Source organism: Scyliorhinus torazame, chromosome 2 (assembly GCF_047496885.1).
Source record: "Scyliorhinus torazame isolate Kashiwa2021f chromosome 2, sScyTor2.1, whole genome shotgun sequence".
NCBI classification, from domain to species: domain Eukaryota; kingdom Metazoa; phylum Chordata; class Chondrichthyes; order Carcharhiniformes; family Scyliorhinidae; genus Scyliorhinus; species Scyliorhinus torazame.
Window position 1 is genome coordinate 401,802,730 of NC_092708.1, and position 13,965 is coordinate 401,816,694.

At 52.9% G+C, this 13,965-nt stretch overlaps 1 protein-coding gene across 3 annotated transcripts in view; it reads right to left on the reverse strand.

The window, feature by feature from the left end:
• tmem63c (transmembrane protein 63C) overlaps positions 1 to 13,965 on the reverse strand; it is a 536,405-nt gene that overhangs the window by 243,812 nt on the left and 278,628 nt on the right. For all 3 annotated transcript variants that reach the window (XM_072494521.1, XM_072494522.1, XM_072494517.1), the window contains 2 exons: positions 4,352 to 4,403; positions 3,156 to 3,264 (listed from right to left, as the gene is read on the reverse strand). In XM_072494521.1, the coding sequence (XP_072350622.1) occupies positions 3,156 to 3,264; positions 4,352 to 4,403 (161 nt within the window). The remainder of the gene's footprint in view (positions 1 to 3,155; positions 3,265 to 4,351; positions 4,404 to 13,965) is intronic.

The window sequence follows — 13,965 nt, forward strand, 5'->3', positions numbered from 1 at the left end:
GTCCAATCTAAGCTCCAGCCGCTCAATTGACTCTTTTATCGGGTCCAAGCAGTCCCGTTTCTGCTGAGCAAAGCTTTCCTGAATAACTTGCATCAGCTGCTCCGTTGACCGCTGGGTCGACAAACCAGAGGTCCGGTCCTCCGCCATGCTGTCTCCCGCTGCAGCTTCAGCCCAAGCCTTCTCTGTCTTTTTGTTTCTGCCTTTACGAGCACTTCTAGTCCTCCTCTCCATGCATCGATGTGGGAATTCGGTACGCAATTGCCTCTGTCATCAGTTTTACAGTTCAAGTCCGGTAGAAAATCGGGGGAAAAGGTCCAAAAGTCCGACCCGAGCGGGAGCCACCAAATGTGTGACTTACTCCTTCACAGCCGCCACCGGAAGTCCCCAGAAGATTAATTAATATCCACAAGATTAAATAATTGAATAAAATAATTAAGTAATTAGTTAATGATCAAGGATGTGATCCAGCGACCCCGGTGTACCCGGCACGGATCCGGACACAACGGGTGAATCACAAAGCTCCAAATCGGCCTCCCTGCTAGGCCGATCACGTGTCACCTGACTCCCGCCACTCGGCTACAGCGAGGGCGAGATCCAGATCGGAATATTTAAGTGAGTCTTGTCTCCCCAAGGAGAAGGCAATCTGGTTTAAAGCAAGCAGACGCTGAGGGACCTGGAGCACGACATTGATCCAAATGGGCCACCTGATGACGCTGTTGAAGAAATGTATTTGCAGATTGCTGATGCTTTTGTTGCTGGTGTGGTGAGAGCTGTGTGTAGCTGGCCCGTCACCGCGGGTTTCACACGCTGGAAGTCAAGGATGTTCAGCTGCACCTTGAGCGCCGGTGGAATATGTGGATGCCGGGATTTGTTTCTGGTCAGATTGGGTCGTGTGGGATGGGCCTGCACAGCTGTGGCTCCTGGATGGAGAACGGCACTGACAGGTTGAACAAGTCACACATTGATGGACAGATCATTTCTACGACAAAGTTCTGGACATGATAGCACATACCATGTGGGATTCTCTGTGGGGTGAGGCCGAAATCGTGGCCGGTACCAGGTTCATACCACACTTCTCCCGTCGCCTCGACAGCGGCGTCAATGCGTTCCACTCCGCACAAACAGTAAACGCCGTTGGCATATCATTCGTGGGCCTGACCCAGTATTTTCCGGGGCATCCACGGTCCTCCAAACGGGATGCAGATAAAAATAGGGAAGTCTTGCTAAAACTGGATAGGGCACAAGTTCGACTACAGTTGGAATCTTGTGAACAGTTTTGGTCCCCTGATCTAAGGAAAGATGTCCTGGTATTGGAGGCAGTCCTGAGAAGGCTCACTAGGTTGATCCCGGGTATGGAGGGATTCTCCTAAAGGGAGAGGTTGAGTAGGTTGGGCCTGTGCACATTGGAGTTTAGAAGAATGAGAAGCGACCTTATTGAAACATATCGGCTTCTCAGGGGGTTTGACAGGGTCGATGCTGAGAGGTTGTTTCCCTTGTGGGAGAGTCCAGGACCAGAGGGCAGAATCTCAGAGTGAGGGGTCGCCCATTTCAGACAGAGATGAGGAATTTCTTCTCTCTGAGGGGAGTGAATCTATGGAATTCTTTACCACAGAGAGCTGTAGAGGCTGGGTCGTTAAGTATGTTCAAGGCTGAGATAGACATATTTTTAATCAGTAAGGGAATCAAAGACTATGGGGATTAGGCAGGAACGTGGATCTGAGGATTATTGGGCAGCACGATAGCACAGTGGTTAGCACAGTTGCTTCTCAGCTCCAGGGTCCCAGGTTCGATTCCCGGCTGGGTCACTGTCTGTGCGGAGTCTACACGTTCTCCCCGTGTGTGCGTGGGTTTCCTCCGGGTGCTCCGGTTTTCTCCCAGTCCAAAGATGTGCGGGTTAGGTGGATGGGCCATGATAAATTGCCCTTAGTGACCAAAAAGGTTAAATGAGGTTACGGGGATAGGGTGGAGGCGTGGGCTTGAGTAGGATTCTCTTTCCAGGCCGGTGCTGACTCGATGGGCCGAATGGCCTCCTTCTGCACTGTAAATTCTATGATCTATGATTATCATTTCAGATCAGCCATGCTCTCATTGAATGGTGAAGCAGGCTTGCTGGCAAAATGGCCGACTTCTGCTCCTATGTCTTATGGACAAATTAAAAAGGCTTAGAGAATCTTTGGCTTTATTGTTCCAGGCATGGCGTGCAAGAACATGGAAGTTCTGCTGAATCTTTATAAGTCATTAGTTCAGCCCCAGCCTGAGTATTCTGGCCAATTGTGGACACTAAATCACAGGAACAACGTCAAGGGCTTGGAGATGCTCAGGAGATGAAGTAGAATACCCGGGATGAGGGAGATCAGTTATGTGGAGATATTGGAGAATCTGGAGTGTTCTCCTCACAGCAGCAAGGTTAAGGGGAGATTCAGGCGACGTACTCAAAACAATGAAGGATTTGGTAAAATAAATAAAGAAACTGTTTCCGAGGCGAAGGATCAGTGATCGGAGGTAATTGGTGACACGAGGGAACTCTTTCACACAGCAAGTTGTTGTGATCTGGACGAGCAGCTTGCAAAGGTGGCAAAAGTAGATTCAATTGTAAAATTCAAAAGCGGCTGAGATAAATATGAAGGGCAATTATTTGTAGGGGAGCAGGACTAACGGAAGAGTGTTTAGAATGAGCCAGTGCTGGGACAATGGGTTGAATAGCTGTCCGTACTATATCATTCTTCAATTCTCTGCATTATTGGTGGCGGTGGTGGTGGTGGGGTGGTGGGGGCGGGTGGGGGGGGGGGGGGGGGGGGGGTTGCTAGCATCACCAATTGCAATATTGTCAGGCTCCTAGAAATGTTTAGACTAACATCGGCGGGAAAGGTTCAGTGGAGATCTGCAGGGGAGGATTTTACACAGAGGGTGGTGGTGGCCTGGAATGCACGGCCCAGTGAGGTGGTTGAGGCAGGTACATTAGCGACCTTTCAGTCTTATCTGGACAGGCACATGAACAGACGGGGTATAGAAGGGTACTGGCGGTTGATGTAAATAGGACGTGTGATCGGCGCTGGGAGGGCCAAAGGGCCTGTTCCTGTGCTGTATTGTTCTTTGTTGTTAATGCATCATTCTCTGTAATCTCCCTCCCTCCAATAGAACAACAATAAACTCACCTTCTCATTGTCTCTGTAATCGAGCTGTAGGGAGTGATGACCCATGCACATCACAGTGGCTATGAAATAAAGAAGTGCGAATATACTGTGCAGCCAGAGCAGTCGATCACTGAAAATCAAGAGAAATGAGAGCATGAGGAGATGAGGGGCTGGAGGATGGGGCAGAGGACAGGGTAGGTGGGGCAGAGGGAGAGGGGAGGTGGGGCAGAGGACAGGGTAGGTGGGGCAGAGGGAGAGGGTAGGTGGGGCAGAGGGAGAGGGGAGGTGGGGCAGAGGGAGAGGGGAGGTGGGGCAGAGGGAGAGGGGAGGTGGGGCAGAGGGAGAGGGGAGGTGGGGCAGAGGGAGAGGGGAGGTGGGGCAGAGGGAGAGGGGAGGTGGGGCAGAGGGAGACGGGAGGTGGGGCAGAGGGAGAGGGGAGGTGGGGCAGAGGGAGAGGGGAGGTGGGGCAGAGGGAGAGGGGAGGTGGGGCAGAGGGAGAGGGTAGGTGGGGCAGAGGGAGAGGGGAGGTGGGGCAGAGGGAGAGGGGAGGTGGGGCAGAGGGAGAGGGGAGGTGGGGCAGAGGGAGACGGGAGGTGGGGCAGAGGGAGAGGGGAGGTGGGGCAGAGGGAGAGGGGAGGTGGAGCAGAGGGAGAGGGGAGGTGGGGCAAAGGGAGAGGGTAGGTGGGGCAGAGGGAGAGGGGAGGTGGGGCAGAGGGAGAGGGGAGGTGGGGCAGAGGGAGACGGGAGGTGGGGCAGAGGGAGAGGGGAGGTGGGGCAGAGGGAGAGGGGAGGTGGGGCAGAGGGAGACGGGAGGTGGGGCAGAGGGAGAGGGGAGGTGGGGCAGAGGGAGAGGGGAGGTGGGGCAGAGGGAGACGGGAGGTGGGGCAGAGGGAGAGGGGAGGTGGGGCAGAGGTCAGGGTAGGTGGGGCAGAGGGAGAGGGGAGGTGGGGCAGAGGGAGACGGGAGGTGGGGCAGAGGGAGAGGGGAGGTGGGGCAGAGGGAGAGGGGAGGTGGGGCAGAGGGAGAGGGGAGGTGGGGCAGAGGGAGACGGGAGGTGGGGCAGGGGGAGGTGGGGCAGAGGGAGAGGGGAGGTGGGGCAGAGGGAGAGGGGAGGTGGGGCAGAGGGAGAGGGGAGGGGCCTGATGCCACTGTGGGGAGGGATGGAGAAATTGGAAGGCAGTCGGCCTGTGTCCCAGCACTGGCCAGTGTTCACTCACTCTGCAGGGACATTCGCAATGGTCGTACGGCCAAAGTGTTGTGGGCTGTCACCTGGAATTAAGGCAAAGATTCACAAGTCAATCGCAGCTCCAAGTGCTGAGACAGACATAGCGCAGAATCAACATCACTCACCTCTGCAGACAAAAGTCTTCCAGCACCTCCAACTGGAGACTAGTGTCCCAGTGTCCTCCCTCTCCCAAGCACCCTTTCCCCCAGTGTCCCTCTCCCCGATCACCCCTTCACCCAGCCAGTGTCCCTCTCCCCGAGCACCCTTTCACCCAGTGTCCCTCTCCCAATTACTCCTTCCCCCAGTGTCCCTCTCCCAAGCACCCCTTCCCCCAGTGTCCCTCTCCCAAGCACCCCTTCCCTCAGTGTCCCTCTCCCCGATCACCCCTTCACCCAGCCAGTGTCCCTCTCCCCGATCACCCCTTCACCCAGCCAGTGTCCCTCTCCCCGAGCACCCTTTCACCCAGTGTCCCTCTCCCAATTACTCCTTCCCCCAGTGTCCCTCTCCCAAGCACCCCTTCCCCCAGTGTCCCTCTCCCAAGCACCCCTTCCCCCAGTGTCCCTCTCCCGAGCACCCCTTCCCTCAGTGTCCCTCTCCCCGATCACCCCTTCACCCAGCCAGTGTCCCTCTCCCCGATCACCCCTTCCCCCAGTGTCCCTCTCCCAAGCACCCCTTCACCCAGCCAGTGTCCCTCTCTCCGAGCACCCTTTCACCCAGTGTCCTTCTCCTGAGCACCCTTTCCGAGCCTATGCCCTCCCTCGCAGAGCACCCTGTTCCCCAGCCTCGGCTCCTCCCTTCTCTCAACTCACTGAGTTACCCCATGTCCTCGCTCTAACTGTCCAGTTTCACTCCTATCTCCCTCCTACTTCTCAACCCTTTCCCCAATAAACCACACAATTCTGCTCCCATCCTTCTCTGCTGTTGCCCAGCTGGGTAGAACTGCACTCTCCTGATTACATTCTTATCGATTTAATCGTATAGAGTATCATTTGTTAAAGTTCCTTCACAGGATGTGGGTATTGCTGGCTCGGCCAGCATTTATTGGGCCTCCCTAATCGAACCATAGAACAGAACCATAGAATTCACACAGTGCAGAAGGAGGCCATTTGGCCCATCGAGTCTGCACAGACCCTCTGAAAGAGCAACCTACATAGGCCCACCTCTCCACCCTATCCCCGCAACCCCACCTAATCTGCCCGTCTTTGGACTGTGGGAGGAAACTGGAGCACCCGGAGGAAACCCATGCAGACACGGGGAGAACATGCAAACTCCACGCAGACAGTGACCCGAGGTCGGAATTGAACCCGGGTCCCTGGAGTTCTGAGGCAACAGTGCTAACCACTGTGTTACCGTGCTGCCCATAGCTTTTTGAGAAAGTGGTGGTGAGCCGCCTTCTTGTACCACTGCTGTCCACCCACCGTGCTGTTAGGGAGGGAATGGCGATATATTTCCAAGTCAGGATGGTGAGTGACTTGGAGGGGAACCTCCAGATGGCAGTGTTCTATGTGTCTGCTGCCCTTGTCCTGTCGATGGCTGGAGACTTGGCTATTTGCTGCAATGCATCTTGTCGATGGTACATACAGTGCATCAATGGGAGAATTGTTGGATGTGGTGCCAATTAAACACACTGCTTTGTCCTGGATGGTGTCAAGCTTCTTGAGTGTTGTTGGAGCTGCACTCATTCTGGCAGTGAAGAGTATGCCATTAAACTGTGCGAGATCCCTTGGGGATGAGCAACCATAACATGTTCGAATTTTTTATCAAGATGGAGAGTGAAGTAGTTGATTCGGAGACTAGCGTGCTGAACTTAATAAAGGGAACTATGAAGATTTGAGGCGTGAATTGGCCTTGATAGATTGGGGAGAGTTACTTAAAGGGATGACAGTGGATAGACAATGGCAGACATTCAAGGAAATGCATGGAGGAACTACAACATCTGATCATTCCTGCCTGGCACAAAAGCAAAGGGGGTGAGAGGACCAATCCATGGCTTACAAAGGAAATTAGAAATAGTATCCGATCCAAGGAAGAAGCATACAGATTGGCCAAGAAAAATAATAGGTCTGAGGATTGGGAGCAGTTTAGAATTCAGAAAAGAAGGACGAAGGGATTGATTAAGAAGGGGAAAGTACAATACGAAAGGAAGCTTGCAGAGAACATAAAGACTGACACTAAGAGTTTCTACAGATATGTGAAGAGAAAGAGATTGGTAAAGAGAAATGTAGGCCCCCTACAGACAGAAACTGGGGAATGCACAATAAGGGACAAAGAAATGGCTGAGCAATTAAATACATAATTTGGTTCTGTCTTCACAAATGAGGACACAAATCAGGTCCCAGGAATGTTGGAGAATGAAAGGTTTAGTGAGAGGGAAGAACTGAGGGAGATCAACATTAGTAGAGAAATGGTGCTGGGAAAATTGATGGGATTGAAGGCGGATAAATCCCCAGGGCCTGAGAATCTGCATCCCAGAGAGCTTAATGAGGCGGCTCTGGAAATAGTGGCTGCATTGGTGGTCATCTTCCGGGATTCTGTAGACTCTGGAACTGTCCCTGCAGATTGGAGGGTAGCTCACGTCACTCCGATATTCAAAAAGGGAGGTAGAGAGAAAGCAGGGAATTATAGACCAGTGAGCCTAACATCGGTAGTGGGGAAATGCTTGAATCCATTATCAAGGACTTTATAGTGGAACATTTAGAAAGCAGTGGCAGGATCAGTCAGAGTCAGCATGGATTTATGAAGGGAAAATCATCCTTGACAAATCTGTTGGGATTCTTCGAAGATGTGCTGCCGCACGGTAGCATGGTGGTTAGCACAGTTGCTTCACAGCTCCAGAGTCCCAGGTTCGATTCCCAGCATGGGTCACTGTGCGGTATCGGCACGTTCTCCCCGTGTGTGCGTGGGTTTCCTCCAGGTGCTCTGGTTTCCTCCCACAGTCCAAAGGTGTGCAGGTTAGGTGGATTGGCCATGCTAAATTGCCCTTAGGTTAGGTGGGGTTACTGGGTTATGGGGATGGGGTGGAGGTGTGGTCTTAAATGGGTGCTCTTTCCAAGAGCCGGTGCAGACTCAATGGGCCGAATGGTCTCCTTCTGCATTGTAAATTCTATGATCTATGTAACCAGTACAGTTGACAAGGGCGAGCCAGTCGATGTGGTATATTTGGACTTTCAGAAGGCATTTGACAAAGTCCCGCATAAGAGATTATTGTGCAAAATTAAAGCGCATGGGATTGGAGGAAATGTATTGAGGTGGATAGAAAGTTGGTTGGCAGAGAGGAAACAAAGAGTAGGGATTAATGGGTCCTTTTCAAATTGGCAGGCAGTAACCAGTGGGGTACCACAGGGATTGGTGCTGGGACCCCAGCTATTCACAATATATATGAATGATTTGGATGAGGGAACAAAATGTAACATCTCAAAGTTTGCAGATGATACCAAGTTAGGTGGGAGGGTGAATTGTGACGAGGATGCAGGGATCCTACAGCAAGATTTGGACAGGTTGGGCAAGTGGACAAACCAATGGCAGATGCAGTATAATTTGGATAAGTGTGAGGTTATTCACTTTGGAAGCAAAAACAGGAAGGCAGATTACTACCTGAATGGTTGTAAATTGGGAGAGGGGATTGTGCAGCGGGACCTGGGTGTCCTTGTGCACCAGTTGCTGAAGGTAAGCATGCAGGTGCAGCAGGCGGTAAAGAAGGCTAATGGTATGTTGGCCTTCATTGCGAGAGGTTGAGTATAGAAGCAGGGATGTGTTGCTGCAGTTGTACAGGGCCTTGGTGAGGCCACACCTGGAGTATTGTGGGCAGTTTTGGTCTCCTTCTCTGAGGAAGGATGTTCTTGCTCTCGAGGGAGTGCAGCGAAGGTTTACCAGACTGATTCCAGGGATGGCGGGACTGTCATATGAGGAGAGATTGACTCGGTTGGGATTGTTCTCGCTGGAGTTCAGAAGAATGAGGGGGGATCTCATAGAGACTTATAAAATTCTAACGGGACTAGACAGGGTAGATGCAGGGAAGATGTTCCCGATGATGGGTGTGTCCAGAACCAGGGGTCACAGTCTGAGGATTCAGGGTAAACCATTTCGGACAGAGTTGAGGAGACATTTCTTCACCCAAAGAGCGGTGAGCCTGTGGAATTCATTACCACAGGAAGTAGTTGATGCTAAAACTTTGAATATATTCAAGAGGCGGCTGGATATAGCACTTGGGAAGAATGGGATCAAAGGCTATGGGGAGAAAGCAGGATTAGGCTATTGAGTTGGATGGTCAGCCATGATGGTGATGAATGGCGGAGCAGGCTCGAAGGGCCAAAAGGCCTCCCCTGCTCCTATCTTCTATGTATCTATGTATATGTACACTCCTCAGCCGTGCACTGAAAATGGTGGACAGGCCTTGAAGAGGGGAGTTACTCGCCTGAAAATTCGCAGCCTCTGGCCTGCTCTGGTAGCCACAGTATTAATGTGGCTAGTCCAATTCAGTTTCTGGTCACTGGTAACCTCCAGGATGTTAATATTGGGGGATGGCGATGTCATTGAGTGTCAAAAGGGAGATGATTGGATTCCCCCTTGTTTTTTATATAAATTTAGAGTACCTAATTATTCATTTTTTCCAATTAAGGGGCAATTTAGCGTGGCCAATCCACCTACCCTGCACATCTTGGGTTATGGGGATGAAACCCACGCAGACATGGGGAGAATGTGTAAACTCCACATGGACAGTGACCCAGGGCTGGGATTCGAACCCGGGACCTCAGCACCACAGTCCCAGTGCTAACCACTGCGCCACGTGCCACCCTGCATTCCCCCTTGTTGGAGATGGTCAGTGTCTGGTACATGTGTGTGGTGCAAATGTTACTTGTAACTCATCAGTCCAAACCGGAATGTTGTCCATGTCTTGCTGCACTTGAACATAGACTGCTTCAATATCGGAGTCGCCGCAAACAGTGAACATTGTGCAATCATCAGTGAACATTGTCGCTTCTGACGTTACAAAGGAGGGAAATCATTGATGAAGCAGCTGATGATAGTTGGGCCTAAGACATTGCCCTGAGGAACTTTTGCAGTGAAGGCCTGGGACTGAGACGTGAGATAGTTGATGCATTGGTTTTAATTTTTCAAAACTCGCTAGATTCGGGGAAAGTCCCATTAGATTGTCAGAGAGCAAATGTAATTCCATTATCCAAAAGGTGAGTGAGACAGAATGCAGAAAACTACAGGCCAGTTAGTTTAACATCTGTCGTGGGGAAAATGGTGGAAGCTACTATTAAAGCGGTTCTAGCAGGGCATGTGAATAAGCTAAAGGGAATGAGGTAGAGTCAATATGGTTTTGTGAAAGGGAAATCATGTTTAGTCAATATATTAGAGTTATTTGAGGAAGTGACCTGTGTTGTGGATAAAGGGGGGGCAGTGGATGTACCGGCCGGGATTCTCCCAGCCCGTGGCCGGGCCGGAGAATCCCTGCAACCGGGTCACGCCGCCCCGATGCCGGCACGCGATTCTCCGTGGAGAATCGGCTCCGTGTACGTGGCCGGGTCACCGATTCTCCGACCCGGATGGGCAGGATCACTGCTGGGACCTCAACTGTTTACAATTTTTATAAATAACTTGCATGAAGGTGACACAGTGGTTAGCACTGCTGCCTCACAGCACCAGGGACCCGGGTGGCACAGTGGTTAGCACTGCTGCCTCACAGCACCAGGGACCCGGTCAACACTATGGTTAGCACTGCTGCCTCACAGCACCAGGGACCCGGGTTCAATGCCGGCCTTGGATGACTATCTGTGTGGAGTTTGCACATTCTCCCCGTGTCTCTGTGGGTTTCCTCCGGGTTCCCCAGTCTAAAGATGGGCAGGTTAGGTGGATTGGCCACGGTCAATTGTCTCTCAGTGTTCAAAGGTTAAGTGAGGTCACGGAGGAGCGGGCCTTGTTAAGCGGGCTCTCTCAGAGGGTCGGTGCAGACTCGATAGGCTGGATGGCCTCCTTCTGCACTATAGGAATTCTATGATTTCTATGAACACCACAACTACTTTCCTTTGTGCTAGATATGATTCCATATGACTCCAATCAGGGGAAAGTTTTCCCAGATTCCCATTGACTTAAGTTTCGCTCGGGCTCCTTGTCACACTTATCAAATGCTGCCTTGAAGGCAAGGGCAGCATTCTCACCTCACCTCTGCAGGTCAGCTTTCTTGACCATTTTTGGACCAAGGCTGTAAAACAGTCAGGAGCCGAGTAATCCTGGTGGAACCCAAACTTAGTGAATGTGAGCAAGTTATTACTGCACAAGTGTAACTTTATCAAGCATTGTTGACGACCCCTTCCTTCACTTTACTGATGATCCAGATTACACTGGTGGGGAGGTAATTGGTCAGGTTAGATTTTTCCTGCTTTTATTGAACAGGCCTGGGCAATTTTCCACATTGCCAGGTAGATGTTAACATTGTAACTGACGACGGCGCTGAGGACCCGGGTTCGAATCCCGAGCCTGGGTCACCGTCCATGTGGAGTTTGCACATTCTCCCCGTGTCTGCGTGGGTCTCACCCCCTCAACTCAAAGATGTGCAGGGTAGGGGGATTGGCCATGCTAAATTGCCCCTTAATTGAAAAAAAATAATTGGATACTCTAAAATTTAAAAAAAACATTGTCACGGACGAGAACAGCTTGGCTAGGGACACGGTTAGTTTTAAAACAAATCTTCAGCACTATTGTCAGGGACCACAGCCTTCGACTTTCCAGTGTCTTCAGCTGTTTCTTGATATCATTTGGATTGGCTGAGGACTGGCATATCTGATGTTGGAGACTTCTGGTCAAGGCTGAAATGGATCATCCACTCGGGAATTCTGGCTGAAGAATTCTTCAGCACCAATATGCTGGGCTCCCTTATCATTGACTATTTGTGGAGCCTCCTCCTCCAGTGAGTTGTTTAATTGTCCACCACCATTCACGGCTGGATGTGGCAGGATTGCAGAACTTAGATCTGATTTGTTAGTTGTGGGATTGCTTATCTCTGTCTACTGCATGCTGCTTCTATTGTTTGTCCTGCACGTAGTCCTGTGATGTAGCTTCAACAGGCTGACACCTCGTTTTAGTTTGTCTGCTGTTGTTTCTGGCATGCCCTCCTGCACTTTTCATTGAGCCAGGCACCTCCTGGCCACAAGACGGCAACGCCCGGGGGAGACTCTGGACCATTTCTTGCGGGCTCTACAGATTCTCGGTAGGAACTGTGACTGCCCGGCAGTCCGACACACCGAACTAGTAATCAGAGAATCTTATGTCATGGGCATGAAGTCTACGTACGTTCGCCAGTGACTATTGGAAGGGGGTACGCTCGATCTTGCGGAGACTAGGCATCTTGCTAATTCACTAGTAGCGGCCTCCCGTAATCTGGAGGCCGACACCCACGACCGCGCGGCACCCTCGTGGGCATCGTGGGCCCCACCAGCTGCCGACTCCAGCTCACTGCATGCTTGCACCGCGTGGCAGCCAGCGAACTCTGGGGGGCCCAAGTGTTATTTTTGTGGACAGAGCAAACACCCCAGGCAGTGCTGCCCGGCGCGGAGCGCGACCTGCAACGGGTGTGGGAAAAAGGGACACTTTGCTTCCGTTTGCCAGGCCCGGTCGGTCGCCGCTGGTTCCAGGCCCGGCATTACGACCCGCCCCCCCCCGTGCGATCCAGGGGCGCCGCCATCTTCTCCACCGCAAGCCACATGCGGCCTGTGGGCGCCGCCATATTTGATGCTGCCCGCCATGTGCGCCCCGTGGTCGCCGCCATCTTCGGCGCCATTTTGGACCACGCATCAGGACCCCTGCTCGTCTGGCCGTTCGCTGCCCGCTGATAGCTCTGCCAGCGCTGATCAGCCCGGGACCTCCCAACATCTTCCCCAGCTCGCCTCTATCACCCTGGATCAGTCTCGGCCCCACAACCTCGCGACCGCTACGACGACGGTGAAGATCAACGGGCACGAGACGACCTGCCTCTTTGACTCTGGGAGCACAGAGAGTTTCATCCACCCCATTACGGTAAGGCGCTGCTCCCTCCCGGTACTCCCGGTCACCCAGAAAATCTCCCTGGCCTCCGGATCCCATTCCGTTGAAATCCGGGGGTACTGTGTCGTGACCCTCACCGTTCAGGGCATAGAGTTCAGCAACTTCAGGCTCTACGTCCTCCCCCACCTCTGCGCTACCCGGTTACTAGGCCTTGATTTTCAATGCCATCTCCAAAGCCTTACTTTGAAATTCGGCGGACCCCTGCCCCCCCCTCACCGTCTGCGGCCTCACAACCCTTAAGGTTGATCCGTTATGACCTCTGCCATCCTGGGGTCACCCGGTTCTTCCATTTTGTCAAGGCCCGCAACCTGCCCTACTCCATTGAGGAGGTCAGGACCGTGACCAGAGACTGCCAGGTCTGCGCAGAGTGCAAGCCGCACTTCTACCGGCCAGATAGAGCACATCTGGTGAAGGCCTCCCGCCCCTTTGAGCGCCTCAGCATGGACTTCAAAGGGCCCCTCCCCTCCACCGACCGCAACATGTACTTCCTCAACATAATTGATGAGTGCTCCCGGTTCCCCATCGCCATCCCATGCCCCGACATGACTTCTGCCATGGTCATCAATCCCTGCACAGCACCTTCACTCTGTTCGGTTTCCCCACCTACATCCACAGCGATCGGGGATCCTCTTTCATGAGCGATGAGCTGCGTCAGTTCCTGCTCAGCAAAGGCATCTCCTCGAGCAGGATGACCAACTACAACCCCCGGGGTAACGGGCAGGTGGAGAGGGAGAACGGGACGGTCTGGAAGGCCGTCCTGCTGGCTCTTCGGTCTAGAAATCTCCCGGTCTCCCGCTGGCAGGAGGTCCTCCCCGACGCGCTCCACTCCATCGGTCGCTCCTATGCACCGCCACTAATGAGACCCCTTATGAACGTGTGTTTGCCTTCCCCAGGAAGTCCTCCTCCGGGGTCTCGCTCCCAACATGGCTGACAGTTCCTGGACCCTTCCTCCTCCGGAAGCACGTGCGGAGCCATAAATCGGATCCCTTGGTCGAGAAAGTCCACCTCCTCCATGCCAACCCGCAGTACGCCTACGTGGCACACCCCGACGGGCGACAGGACACTGTCTCCCTCCGGGACCTGCCACCCGCTAGGTCCCCACCCACAACCCCCGACCTGATACCGCTCTCCCCCCCGGTTGCCTCATTCACCCCTGCGCCACCCACCCTCCCTCTAGCGAACCTCACCACAGCCCCACCCCTAGCAGGATCTGTCCTCCCACTGGTTCCACTCAGGGGTGACGAAGTCGAGGACAACACGCTCCCGGGGTCGCAGGTGACCACGTCGGCGCCCACATCACCACCAGGACTGAGGCGATCGCAGCGGAGGGTCAGAGCCCCCGACAGACTCAATCTGTAATGTTTTCGTCACACCCGCCGGACTCTTTTTTTAAACAGGGGGTGAATGTGGTAAACACCACTAGTGATATATTGAATGTATTACGGCACTGCCCGTGTATTACAGGTACTACGGTGTAGCCATCTGGGATGGCCACGTCCCGATTACAAAATGGACACTTGCAAAGAATGCAGGGAAAATTGGACAATACCAAAAAAGCAA